The sequence below is a fragment of the Glossina fuscipes genome, unplaced genomic scaffold, assembly GCF_014805625.2.
Source record: "Glossina fuscipes isolate IAEA_lab_2018 unplaced genomic scaffold, Yale_Gfus_2 1, whole genome shotgun sequence".
NCBI lineage: Eukaryota > Metazoa > Arthropoda > Insecta > Diptera > Glossinidae > Glossina > Glossina fuscipes.
In genome coordinates, this window is record NW_023998415.1 from 33,769,082 (window position 1) to 33,782,274 (window position 13,193).

General features: G+C 36.7%; 3 protein-coding genes across 3 annotated transcripts in view; 1 reads left to right on the top strand and 2 right to left on the bottom strand.

Moving 5' to 3' along the window:
- The window catches only part of LOC119645375 (heat shock protein 83), a 3,068-nt gene extending 2,171 nt beyond the window's left edge, over positions 1–897 (bottom strand). Inside the window, exons 1-2 of the mRNA XM_038045560.1 lie at positions 685–897; positions 2–94 (exon numbers count right to left, since the gene is read on the bottom strand). Coding sequence (XP_037901488.1) covers positions 2–94 — 93 coding nt within the window. The 5' untranslated portion in view covers positions 685–897. The remainder of the gene's footprint in view (position 1; positions 95–684) is intronic.
- Positions 898–1,323: 426 nt separating this feature from the next.
- On the top strand, positions 1,324–5,301 carry LOC119632672 (protein male-specific lethal-3-like). Its single transcript, XM_038025697.1, has 7 exons — positions 1,324–1,428; positions 1,548–1,715; positions 2,047–2,231; positions 2,293–2,593; positions 2,660–3,252; positions 4,370–4,454; positions 4,544–5,301. The coding sequence occupies exons 2-7, from the start codon at positions 1,636–1,638 to the stop codon at positions 4,812–4,814; spliced, it is 1,515 nt and encodes a 504-aa protein (XP_037881625.1). The 5' UTR covers positions 1,324–1,428; positions 1,548–1,635; the 3' UTR covers positions 4,815–5,301.
- Positions 5,302–6,166: 865 nt separating this feature from the next.
- Positions 6,167–13,193, bottom strand: part of LOC119632671 (formin-J) — a 25,617-nt gene continuing 18,590 nt past the window's right edge. The window contains exons 4-14 of the mRNA XM_038025696.1: positions 12,967–13,114; positions 11,340–12,253; positions 11,066–11,260; positions 10,825–10,925; positions 10,516–10,765; positions 10,053–10,432; positions 9,647–9,973; positions 9,393–9,576; positions 9,193–9,323; positions 8,895–9,125; positions 6,167–8,837 (exon numbers count right to left, since the gene is read on the bottom strand). Coding sequence (XP_037881624.1) covers positions 6,778–8,837; positions 8,895–9,125; positions 9,193–9,323; positions 9,393–9,576; positions 9,647–9,973; positions 10,053–10,432; positions 10,516–10,765; positions 10,825–10,925; positions 11,066–11,260; positions 11,340–12,253; positions 12,967–13,114 — 4,921 coding nt within the window. The 3' untranslated portion in view covers positions 6,167–6,777. The remainder of the gene's footprint in view (positions 8,838–8,894; positions 9,126–9,192; positions 9,324–9,392; positions 9,577–9,646; positions 9,974–10,052; positions 10,433–10,515; positions 10,766–10,824; positions 10,926–11,065; positions 11,261–11,339; positions 12,254–12,966; positions 13,115–13,193) is intronic.

Below are 13,193 nucleotides of genomic sequence, written 5' to 3' on the forward strand. Positions count from 1 at the left end.
AAATCTCTTTGTTCGAATAGAATGTGTTGATAATCAATGACATAAGCTGAGCAATCTCAGCTTGGAAAGCGAATGTTTCAATTTCTTCTGTCATCTATGGAAAAGGAATAAAAGCACATTAGACTACAAGTTGAAATCATTATCTTTAAAATATAAACTGAGCTTTTACTATTAGCTAAGCTACGTATGTAGGCGGTAAATTAGATTTTTATATAAAATACGTAATTCTTATAAGCACATGTAAAAATTGTAAGCATTTCAATTTATTCAATTTTTTTGAAGCCATGAATATTCTATTTAACAAATGTATCTTCTTTTGGACACAAAGGACTTAAATCGCGTTGTGCAAACCTTTAAACGAATGCGGAAAGTTTGAATACAACTGTTCTAGATTATTCCAGAAATTATTAAAACATAACCTTATCGGAAAAAAAAATTGTTTTCTTCTCTTGGATAATATAATAGAATTGGAATATTTATTGTAAGAATTTCTAATAGCTCAAAATTATATATTGCAACTATTTCCTCGTTTTAACCTCAAAGAAAGTTCACAAGAAACGAGTATACTTTTTCTAAAAAAAAATTACGAAATATATATGTAGGCAAGACCATTTATGCACCAAAGAACGCAGGAAAAATATCTTTGCTAAAACTATTTTCCAATTTATTATTCAATATACTCACCTTGAATTATTTTATACTGTAAAATTCTTCCAAATAATTAACAATTCACTTTTTTTTTAAATAATTTTCCAATTTCTCTTTTCTTAACACAAGAAAATTGATTAGTCACTTTAACAGAAAATAATTAGTTTAAAAACCGCTTTGAAATTCACCAGCTCTGCAGCGTTTTGCACAATTTTCCTTTTAAGACTGATGCCGACAGCTTGTTTACACATGATTTTATAGCTTGCTTAACAACTTGGAACGAACTAGAATATTCTCGAAGAAACTACTCCTATTTCCGTCGTCATTACCAGGGATCATGTGGGTATTTGTAGGCATTAATTTGGCAGAGTTGCATTTAATTATAAATAATGTGATTTTTGAGACATTAAAAGGCCAATATTCAATAATATTAACTGATTTAAGAATGATTGAGTGATTAAATGCGTAATAATTAATTTTGCTATCACTTTAATTAATAATTACAAAGATAGTTGAAATTTTCTTTAATCAAAATGAAAAACAAAATTTTTGCAATTTAGAGTTGCGTTTTCTATTACAGGTATAATACTTAATATACTTTGGGTTATTGTTGGTTGCAAGTATTGATGAAATAACTACATTAATGTTGAAATAGTTAATTTTTATTGCTGATTCTTTATAATTATACGGGTTTCTGAAATGGACAGGCAAAGAGAATAAAAATTGAAATGAAAATGTCGTACATTCCATTTATGGACTCTTCATTCAGCTTTGATAGAAGTAAGTAAGCAAAAATGTACGATATGACAAATTGAAACCCAACGATTTATTAATTTTTGTATAACAAAATTGTTTTTTTTTTTTTTGTATCCCTGTTGGACATGATTGCTTGCATAAAGAATACCTGATGAGGGTCATACAATTGCGGGAAAGATAATTCATGTATTATAAAAAGCTATAGAAGAGTCAAGAGAATGTTCATTGTTTATGCTCATATTGCGTTTGTTTAGATTTTCGGAACGTACGAAACGAAGGATAAGCGAGGTCGCAAGACAATTCAATACAAGGTGCATTTTCAGGGCTGAAGTAGTTCATGGGATCGGAAAGTCAGTGCGCATAAGCTAAACGTTTGTACACATTTAAAATACGATTTGTAAAAATTATAAAATATAAAGTGTAAATAAAAGTTCAATTAATAATAAAAAGGAAAAAAAGAAAAAGAATTGAAATGCCGTATGTGGTCTATACAAGCAAAACCCTAATTTGAAGGCTTTTCTAAACAAAATATTAATTAGATAAAATTTGTGATAAAATATGATGGATAAAACTGAGTATTCTGAATTAGGTTATGCATGGAATTTGCGTAGTTTTAATTTTTTTTTTTTCATTTTCGTGCAGAGGCGCTTATTTATACCGTAAGGAGCGCAGCAGTAACAAAAAGCGATTGAGAAAATCGGCAGCCACATCCGAAGACTCAGCCGATGCAAGTACTTCACCTAGTAAATTAAGGCCACGTGGTTTATCTGAAGATAATTTCAGTTCTGGAAGTACATTTGAAAAACATGAAGAAGATTGTTACATGAGTATGTTATCACAGCATATATATTTGAATTTAAAAATTAATTTCAATATTTTGCGGTTCAGATTGCGAAACGGATTCGTATAGCAGTTCTATTGAGAGCATTCACGATGAAGATCGTGTTATGCTCCGGATCAGTGAGCGTTTGCGGCAATATTTAGAGTACGATCACGACATGATCGTGAAATATGCTAAACAACATACTCTACCTTCACGCTTACCAGCCATTGCTATCTTAGAAAATTTCGTTAAGCAGACTGCAGTGAAAATGGTTTTCTCCACAACCCAGGCAGAAAGTACACGCCGCCGTAATACACAACAACGGACAGACAAAAAAGAAAAAGAAGTTGATAAAATTATCACAACGTATGTAAATGGTATTGGATTTCTTAATATTAATTGACTTTTTATTCCCATTTTGGTTTAACTTAGTGTTGGATTGCTTAAGGAAGTCGCTGACGGTCTACGCATTTACTTCGATTTCACCGTAACTGATCATTTACTTTATAAAGAGGAGAAAGAACATGCTTTCTCCTTTTTATCGGAAGAGAATTTGAAAAATTTCACTTACGTGCCGACACCGGCATTTTCGTTGGATTGGTTTAACGCAAAATCGGACACGAATGAAGTTCATAGTGCAACTATGCAGACATCGTCCGAGCACACGGAAACTGCTACACCATCTACGTTATTAGCCAACACAGCGGTAGTGTCCTCGACACAACATATGTCAATACAAGAAGATCAGCCTCAGCGTAGAAAGTTACGTTCACATCGTAGCGATGATTGCGATTTGACATTAGAAAATTGCTTGTCGAGCATTGCCAGTACAAGTTCAGGAGCTTCGACACCGTTGCATTCGTCTATACCGATCTCAAATCTCAATTATTTAAAATCGTTGCAACCTATTTCACCACAAATACAAGATTTCTTACAGAGTGTGTTATCATGGCGACTGTTACCATCTAACGCGGCGCCGGGACCGTCTATGATATTTGGTGCACCCCATTTGGCAAGACTGATAGGTAATTTCTTATTGTTAAAAGATAAACTATGCTTTGATGGGTAGCATAGATGTACCGAAACTCTCACCTCCCAGTGGTGATCCCCGGGCAACGGCTTCGGCCGGCTAAGAAGAGTTTAAGGTTTTGGGCTGCTAACTCGGCGATGAGTTTCTGAGAGATGGTGGAGGGATTGGCTGGAAGATGAGCTCTTCACTCAATAGCTTGTTACTACCTAGGAAATATATGAATGGTATTAAGTACGTTGAAGGTAGTAATCTAGCGAGTGCATGGTAGATCGCCCCTGCCATGTCAGTGCAATACCCGAGACCTATATATCTCGAGGAAAAGTAGTTCACTGGTGTTGGCAACCAGGAAGTATGGTGAATCCGAAGCAAGCACGGTTGTTTTTAACATCCGCCCAAAGTATGCCAAAGGCTTTGTAAAACAAACTGGGAGCCACGGGGGTCAGGAGGCTCGGCTCACAAAGCCACGTATGCCTACGGGTGTATGATGGACTTTGTTCTTAAAGTCGTAATGGATAAATTAATTTTACTATTAATGCAAAAAGGATTTGACGGACGGCCTTCCCTTTGGCCGATTAATAGAAGACCTCTGGCAAATTAATTTAATACATGCAAAAATGAAAAAAGGGATATGACGGAAAGGTTTTTCCCTTTTTACCTATTTTTACTTTTGAACATATGTCACGGATGCCTGCGGGTAATGGTGGTAATTGATCAACAGCACAGTGGAAGCCTTATGGCGGAAGCAAGCGTTGATCAATTTGTGAGGCCTGACTGCTTGGGTGCGCCCTTCGGGGAGTACTCGTGGTGGTTGTGGTTGGCGAGTTCCTAGCTAAAATGGAACAATCTGAGTGCAGCTAGGCCTCACCATTGACTAGAGTGGGGTTTATTGTTCCATACACAATAAACCGTTCTGGACTCTGGTGCTGTTTAGGCCCCTACTCTGTGGGGATTGTCTAACTCGTCAGGGGGCGTAGTTCGCTTAAAGTGGTTTGGGCCACCGTGGGGTTAAGCCTTTCAGGCAGGAACCCACGTTAAACCCTTGCCACAATTCTGTTAAAAGATATGATGGGCGGGGGGAGCTTTGAGGCAAAGTTCTATTTTTTATTTTTTAGTAAAACTGCCGGAATTTTTAAATGCAACAAATATGAGTGATGACAAACTGAAAGTTCTTCTACAACATTTGGATACCTTCACAAAGTAAGTTGTTCAGAAATTGCATTCAATTAAATTCAAAGCCAATAAAATGTATGAGTTTTATTTGGAAATGTACTGCTTCACCATTTCAGTTATCTTGAGTCTCACAAGGAATGGTTTAACGAAGATAACTACGCAAGAAGTTCATCATTAAAAAGAACAAAGCTTACTGACGCAAAAATAGAAACAACTGTATTCCAAGATCAGCGGCAGCAGCAGCTGGAACAACAACGGCACCAAAATCTAGTATTATCTGCAAGTTTACAAGATATTCAGGAAGATATTTCGACATCATTGATTGCAAACGATACAATAATACATTCGCCACAGCAACCGGATGCACAAATCAATCCCTCGTCATAAGTGATAGTCTTTTTTTTCTTTTTCCAATTATTATATATTGTTACGGAAATCTCAAGTCTAGTTTCAAGCCATCTTATTGATTTTCCCAGAAAATAAATTTCTCGCAATTGAAAAAACTCAGGCACATTCATGTCACCTTATGCAACTGCCGGCTAACGAAAAAGATTAGTGGACAAGCCGATTAACGGATTCAAAATGGCGCCATGAACTTAGGTAAGAGTACTATGCTTGTAAAAGTACATATAAACAGAATATTTACCGACGACAGAGTTAGTCGGAGTAGAACATTTGAGTCGAGACGTCGGGAGTATTGCCGAAATAGGATTGTAAAAAAAAAATCCATGATCTACTAGTGGAGCGAATCACATCAAGAAAAGCAAATTTCGTAACAATATATCATATTCGTAGGTTTTTTTGCCCTTTTGTTGAAAATGTCAATATCGAATGAGAAAGGAATCAATAAATATTTAATTAATCGATGAAAATATTCTTTTGTATGCAAATTTGTTAACGTTTTTATTGAAATTTTCATAAACATTTTAAACATTAACTAAATTTCTAAGTATTATTATGTTTTATTTTGTGTTTGTGTGTGTCCGAGAGCAATAGTAAGTTAATCACACAATAAATCTAATTTAAAAAGTGTTTCTCTTTCTATTAGTGAACATTAAGTCAAACTGTTAGTACTTATAGTTAAATTAATTAAAGTGCGTTACGAACTTATGTTTAGAATTAAACTGTATTTGAATGAGTGAGTAAGTGAGTGAGTGAGTGTGTGAGTGAGTGAGAGAGAGGGAGGGAGAGACAGACAAACAGACAGACAGACCGAGACATTAGAATTAGACAGAATTAGAGTTTGTATACGTGGGACTATTTTCTAAAATTATATAAAAAAGGTTTCCCATTAAATTTGTTCTTGATTTTTTTTTTTATTTATGCTTTTATATGATTGTGTAAATAAGTAGGTGAGTGTATGCGTTATGTATGCATTTGAACATACATATGTATGTGCCTATAAACTGACTGCGCTTCTATTTATTATCAAGTCTTATTACATAAGTTAAGAGATGAGAGAATTTCGGTAGAAGAGTCAAATTTTATAAAATTTCGTTTGTCTTCCATTAGTAAGTAAAGCAAACCGATTTCCTCAGCTCTATTGCGGCTGTCATTAGCTTAAAATAATTCGTTTTCTTGTTAAAATATATTTAAAGAGTAATTGTGACTTTGGTGTTTTGCACCCGCTATATACCTGTATTGTGTCTGTATGCGATAAAAGTTATATATTACCAACTATTTTTATTTTTTATTATTATTATTATTATTATTATTATTTTTTGATACATTGGATTAGATATAAAAAATATATGCATGTATGATGTAAATGAGATTTGGTGTCCTTTGTGTCTTTCATTGTTACGGGATTTATGTGGTGTTTTTGAATTTCTCAACATGACATGTATATATGTACTTATAGTACTTATAATTATGGGACTACTCGCCTTATATTATTGGCCATTTTTCTTTGATATCGACACTCATTATATAAGACATTAATATTGTAAGTTTTGGCCGGCATTGTTTGCTGTGATGATTGTAAATGTTGGTTTCTTATACAAAAAAAAAAAAAAAAAAAAAAGTTTTTTATTTATAACAAGTGCCATACAAATTCGAAAGAGTTTTTGGACGGTTTAAGTTTTGATATTTAAAATATTTTCAATTTTGGAGGAGGGGAACAGGGGGACTAATCATTTTGGAGGCTTTGACTGACTAATACTAATTTTGTTTATAATTTGGTTGCGGTACTAGTAACAATTTGAGACTATTTATTATTAAATACTAGTTAATAATACTCTAACAAAACAGATAATGGATTATTAATAAAATCTGTCTTTGAATCAGTTTCTCGTTAGATCTTTTTATCATTTTGGAATGTTACAATGTTTTTTTTTTTTATTATGTGCACTTATTTCTGACGTTTAGTAGTACTAGCAGTAGTTGGCCTCATAAAACTGCTGATACCTCGTGAGTTAGAGCTATTGCTGCGAGGGTTATTGTTACGTTGCATACTTGACATGGCGGGTGCATTTGTTAATGTTGTCTTTACCAGTATGGTATTACGAGCTGCCTGAGGCCTTGAAGAGCCCACATTGGTTTGATTCTCTTTGAAACTTGTACTGCCAAGATTATTGTTGGCAGGATGATGGCGTTGCAATGCGTTGGACGAAGTTTTACGTACAACTACAATATTATGTCCGATGCTGGAGCCACTGGAGCTACTTCGGCTGGCAGGAACACCGCTCATGCGCACACCGTTTAAAGTAATTTTTGTGTTCTGAGCCGCCAAAGGTCTTTTGCTTGGCGAAGATTCTACCGATACGGTTTGTAACGGTGCTTTATTTAGCATTACGGGCATACGTTTAACGGTTTGAGTAGACGCGGCACTGTTAATGGAAGAACGCGATGAACGTAAACTGTTGCGTGAACCGCTGCGTTCAACATTGCGTATGTTTGCAGTGATCGGGCCGTTAGTTCGTCGTTGCTGAGGATTGTTTGCATATGTACCTGAACCTGTCACTAATTGCCCATTTGCTACCCGTGCATTGCGTGTTTTATCTACTGAAACTACAATTTTTCGTGGGGCACTTTGACTACTAGACGGCAAAGGTCTTGTTGCCTGCGCATTTCTTAGTTTGGATAAATGCAGTCTGTCTGCTAATTTGCTAGATATCTTTTGTATGGGTGCCGTTGTTTTTTGAGTGATCGTTTTATGTAGCACGCTCGACGTCTCGTTGACTTCATTGCAGGAAGAATTCGTGCTCTCTTTGCCATGTGACGGAGTATCAGAGACTAGACTTTGCGTTTCCTCAAAACCTTCATCGTTAAGCTCATGATTAGAAATTTTTATAATCGCGGAACCGCTATTGATTGTGGTCGCGGGTATATGCCCTGTAGGCAAGTTCGATTTGTTTTTCGCCGCATTACGTGACGGACTCCATAGACGTTCAGGTATATCGGTTGGTGATTTTAAATTTCGAATGGCTTCTTGCACATCTTTTTGATTAATGGAGCTTATGTGGCGACCCACTTTTTCAAGTTTGGTTATCGTTCTTGAGCTCAGTGCGGGACGTTTGGGGATAACTTCGGCATTTTGATTGTTTGACGGTAGAGATGCTGGTTTTTCCACAACCTTTGTTGCTTGGCCTTTACGACTTTCAATAGTATTGACCGGTTGAGCTGATGATTTATTTTCAATGGAAACTTTATTTGAGGATAATTCCTCATTGCCACTACTATAATCGGTAGGACGTTTGAAGCGTCTTGTGCGTCTTGCTAAAGAATAACGATCGAAATGCCCGGGTGCGGCGTTGTCCAGTTGGTTTTCAATACATGTCTGTTCCGTTTCAATATTTTTGTGGTTTGCATTTGTCGTTGTAAGATTTTCGACTCTTCCGTTTACCATTACTACAGCTGTGGGGGGACTAGATATAAATTTACGTTCCGCTGGCGGAGTTTCAATGTTATCAGCATCGATTTCCTGACGATTGTATGCCTGAGTGATTTCATTGTGACTTTGGGTTTTGCTAGAGTTCTCTGAAAACCGAGCACTTGCATCTACTTTAGTTTTAACTTCACTTTCCATATGTACTTTGGTATTAATACTTGACTTGATTGACGGTTTATGGGAGTCAACTAAGCTTGGCGTCGACAAAATTGAAGCATGAGATTTCGTAGGTGCTGTCTCCTTTTCTATTATATAAGTATGAAGCCGGTCGGGAGCATCTCGTTCACCCAATTGTTGTATAAGCGTTTTGCGACGATCTTCTTCGGCAATCGATTCCAAAGTATAGTTATTTTCTGTTGATTTCTGTTTTCGGCAAACGACCAAATCATTCGGTTTTTGATAATTTTGAATATCATCCGTTAGTAAAGTTGGTGAAAGGCTGATGGCAGAATCAGGGACTTCAATTTCAGTTTCAACTGTTTTTTCTTTCGACTTTGGTTTTTTTCGCGTATTGCTAACGTCTGCAACAAATAGGCATGAAGAGGACGCTTAAAATATAAATAAAGGCGTTAACTAACCTGCTATTGCTTGCAACGTGCCAACAACGTCTGCATCAAGCGTTGCCGAAGGCTTCCAATCCGGATATGGACGTTTATAGTTTTCACTTAAGAGATTAAGCACATCAGTTGTGTTAATATTGCCTTTCGCATTCTTGTTTATTTTTATTTGATTGGAATCGTTATTGTAAAGATTCGGCGTAGTGGGTACACATTTCTCCTCGGGTAATGTATCCAATTTTCGTTCGCTTTCTGCAAAATGCAAAATAACATTTGAGCTCTTATTATGCGCACGACGCGCAATTTTTGAGTCACTTACCCGAATCGTTTTCAAGCGATCTTCGGTTGATATTAACCAAACGTCGCTTACGTTTATATTCTTCGTGTTTTTCATCGTTTTCGTTCGATTGTAGCCAAGTTTCGATCTTTTGCCGCCATTCTCTAGGTATCCTAAAATGGAGATAATAAATGCTATTACGTGTATAAATATTTTAAAGGTAAATTTGACTCTAATTTTACCTTGGTTTTACTTCCTCTTTTATTATTTCACCGCCGCTTGAAGATACTGGAGATGTTTTATCTTGAGTTAATATTGGAGCTGGTGAAGCGGCACGTTCTCTATCCGTACCAAAATCTACGTTCAATAAGTCGGGACGTTTACGATTAGAGCTACCTGATCGTGCACGTCGTGCCCATGAACGATCTACAAACGAGAAAAAAGGAATAATCGTTTCTATGGTTATGTTCGATAATGTTCGTTTGAGGAAATATACCTAGACTGCCGTATGCCACCTTGCGTTCTCGACCTTGATGGTCGTGTCCCGAGCTCCTTAAGAATTCCATAAGATCATCTTCTTCAGTCAAGACACGGCTGCGTCTTCTTCGCATACTGCCATTCGGCGTTATGTCGGGTGATATACCCTCACTACCACCACCATTCGTAGCCTCAATTCGGATACAACCGTTGTTTACATCGGAGCCATTATTAAACGAACTCATACGTTTACGTGAAAAGGCTGGACTCGACTTAGGATCAAATATTGTATCTGCATTGTATTGTGTTGTTTCATTATCGGAAACCGGTGTACCGCATTGATTCGCTAGAATGACAGCGGACGAATAAATATCTGCACTTGATTCCCAACAAAAAAAAAAAAAGAAGCAAATATCAAATGTTACCGTATTTGGTTTTTCGAGCTAATTGTTCTTCTCTTTGCTTTCTCCTAAGTGTCGCCTGTTCCTCTTGTTGTTGGCGGCGTTCATTCTCTTTAATTGCCTGTTTAAATTTATCACAGAATATATGGAAAATTTTCAAGCACTCCTCAAGTTTGAACGTGGCAGGATCTTCGCAAAAGAATTCTGCTAGTTTAAGTCGCATCGATTCCACGTCCCTCATCCCAGATTTTAGAACAGATAGTTCGCGTTCGGCACTCTGCAAAAATTCCGTCATTTGCTCTTTGATATCCTCGTCGGTTGCGGGTAATTCAATTTGCCTCTTGATTCTTCGGATATGATTATCCAGGGTATTAATCTCATTGTTTATTTGCTCTGGAGTAGTCCTTTGGAAGGCAAAAAAGGAAAAATTGTGTTACAAACGTGACAAATACAAATGCAAATACAAATCAATCGAAGACGCACTCACTTGGAAGCATTTTCCAAAACACTCAATTCATGAGTAAAGTTCAAGAGAGCAGGATTACGTTTTTCAGCCTGCATTGCTACGAAGTGTATAAGATTCATGCCGGGCTTATTGGCTCGGATGTCAGTTAGTTTTTGTAACGATATTAGCTTCACTCCAGCAGCGTTACCAGCGTAACCGCCCGAATTCAGGAAATTACCAGCGACCACTACCATGTAAAGGACTTCTTGTAAATGCTTATTGTTCATTAAGTCTGTCAAGTAAAACGCTATCATAGAGATATCTGCAGCTAAAATAGAAATTTTCAATTACCATCTCCCGCGTATATCATCGCATTTATGCATGGATCTAAATAGGTTATATTGGCGGCAAATTCTTCTTTCAGGACCATACTCTCAATGCGTAATTTGTAACTATATTTTAGAGGTATGGAGATGATGAAAAGAGAGACAGAAAAAGAGGAAGAGAGAGAGACGGCGACAGAATACATTTCATATTATATATGTTTCCATATGCATTTCTCTATAGGTATTATGTCTTGGTATTATCTTACTTTGGTACTTCGGTGAGTTGAAGAAGAAATTTCTCCGCACTGCCCAAACGTTGGCGATCGCCGTTAAAAGACTTTAGCATATCAAGTTCATCAACTTCGGGTAGAATTTTTAATAAACCTTTTAATTTTTCAGCTCCTATGGCTTCATGGTCACCATTACGTATAAGTTGTATTATCTCATCGTTGGAATTATAACTGAAAGCAACGATTTAAAGCAAATTCGCATATATAGTAGCCGCATATTCCCTTCTTTGGGTGTAACGCTTTCACTTACCCCTTAAACTGCTTGAGGTATATATTCACATTTAGGCTGCGCTTACCATCCAACAAAGTAATTTCAGTATTTTCCTTTTTTGACTTTCGATCCAAGGTATCGTGACCCACGCTGACTGAACCACCGGCGAAGCCATCTGCACGTCCTAGCTTGGGGGAGCATTGTGCGCTTGTTGATTGTATGCAAAACAAACCTTCCATTTCAGACCAATCCATATCCGTCGTAGAATTGCCTTGATGGTTGCTGGCAACTATTGTCCAAATATTCTGCTTTCCTAACACTTTATTAGGAGGAATTTTACCCCAATTTAGTGTCTTCATTTTTGTCTTCGGTGCAGGAGTGTCTTGCTGTGGCAGCAGTATGTCATTTAAACGTGGTTCGGGTGTTAAAGGACGGGAAGGCGTCAAAGTGCTATGGGGTGCTAATAAATTAGTGGGAGCCAGTGGAGGAGGGATTGGGGGAGCACCAGCTATGGGTGGTAGGACGGGTGCCCTGTTCATTGGTGGAGGTGGTGGTGGTGGTACTCCTTTATTCGCTAAATGGGTTGGTATAGGAGGTGCTGGTGGTGGGGGCGGTGGCGGCTTGTTAACTCCTGTTGAAACCGATTGCAAATGTCCATTGTTATTTAGCGGCGTTAAAGTTGTCGCAGATGCGCTTTGCAGTGAAATCGGTACACCGGATGGTTTACGACTAGGACTAGTAGCATCACTACGACAATTCGGACAGGTAAATTTTTGACCACTCGATGTTCTTAAAAGACGGACTGAGTCTTCATGGTTTTCAAGTAAAGTGGCTCGATGTACTAATTTTTCGGCCGTATCCCAAATGATATCGCTTACGGGTTCCTTTGGATCAATGCGTAGTAGATGCTGTAATATGCTGAGAAATGGTACTTCTTGTGGTGTATCGGCTACCTAAATACGCAGCGATGAGAAAGTAAATTTTAAATAGTATACACTTCGCACTGTATGTGCGAAATGCAAACTTGTTCCTCTAATGTTGCTCAAGTTCCATTTCTAATGACAATGAAACCGGTTCTAATAATAACTTTGCTTACATGCATGACTAAACTGGTATGTACGCGTTTACATTCATTCAAGCCAGCATCTGTCTATGTATATATATGTGTGCGCTTTTTAAATTTACACACATTCAGACAATGATATATATATATATATATATATATATATATATGTACCGTATATGGTAGTTACTTATAAGTTCTAATGTCATGTGCATATTTTGAATGTTTGTTGAATGTATGCAGGGCATAAAGGCAATGAATGCTCTTCAACTCTCTCTTCAATTATTGTAAGCGTTAACAGGAAGCTGGCAAAGATTTTTTACGCACGACGGTATCGAATAGTATTTGATGAAAGATTATGAATTTTTCAAAGAATTTAAAAGAACATAAAAGAAAATATATAACTGTCAAGACCAATGCCCTAACTAATTACGTCGTAATATAGTAAATGATAGTAAAACCTTTACTTTAATATCACCTCATAAATAGACAATGATAGTGCAAATCTTATACGGCATGAGTGTTTTAATGAATAATTTAAATATCGAAATAGATAAAAACAAAAAAAAAAAATAAATAAAAAAACAGAAAAAATTTACATACCTGTCTTAGTATCGCGTAAAAGACGTCAAGATGTGAGCTTAGGTTTATGCCATTCGGGCCCTGTAGGCTTTGTGCTTCGTCGCATTCTCTTTGCTCGTCGAATACGTCCAATTGCACGATAATATCTCCTACACTTTGTGCAACTTTTCTATGAAATGAAACGAAACAGATAAATATTAATAATCATATATATATTTGTATATATATATACATTTATAATTTAATAT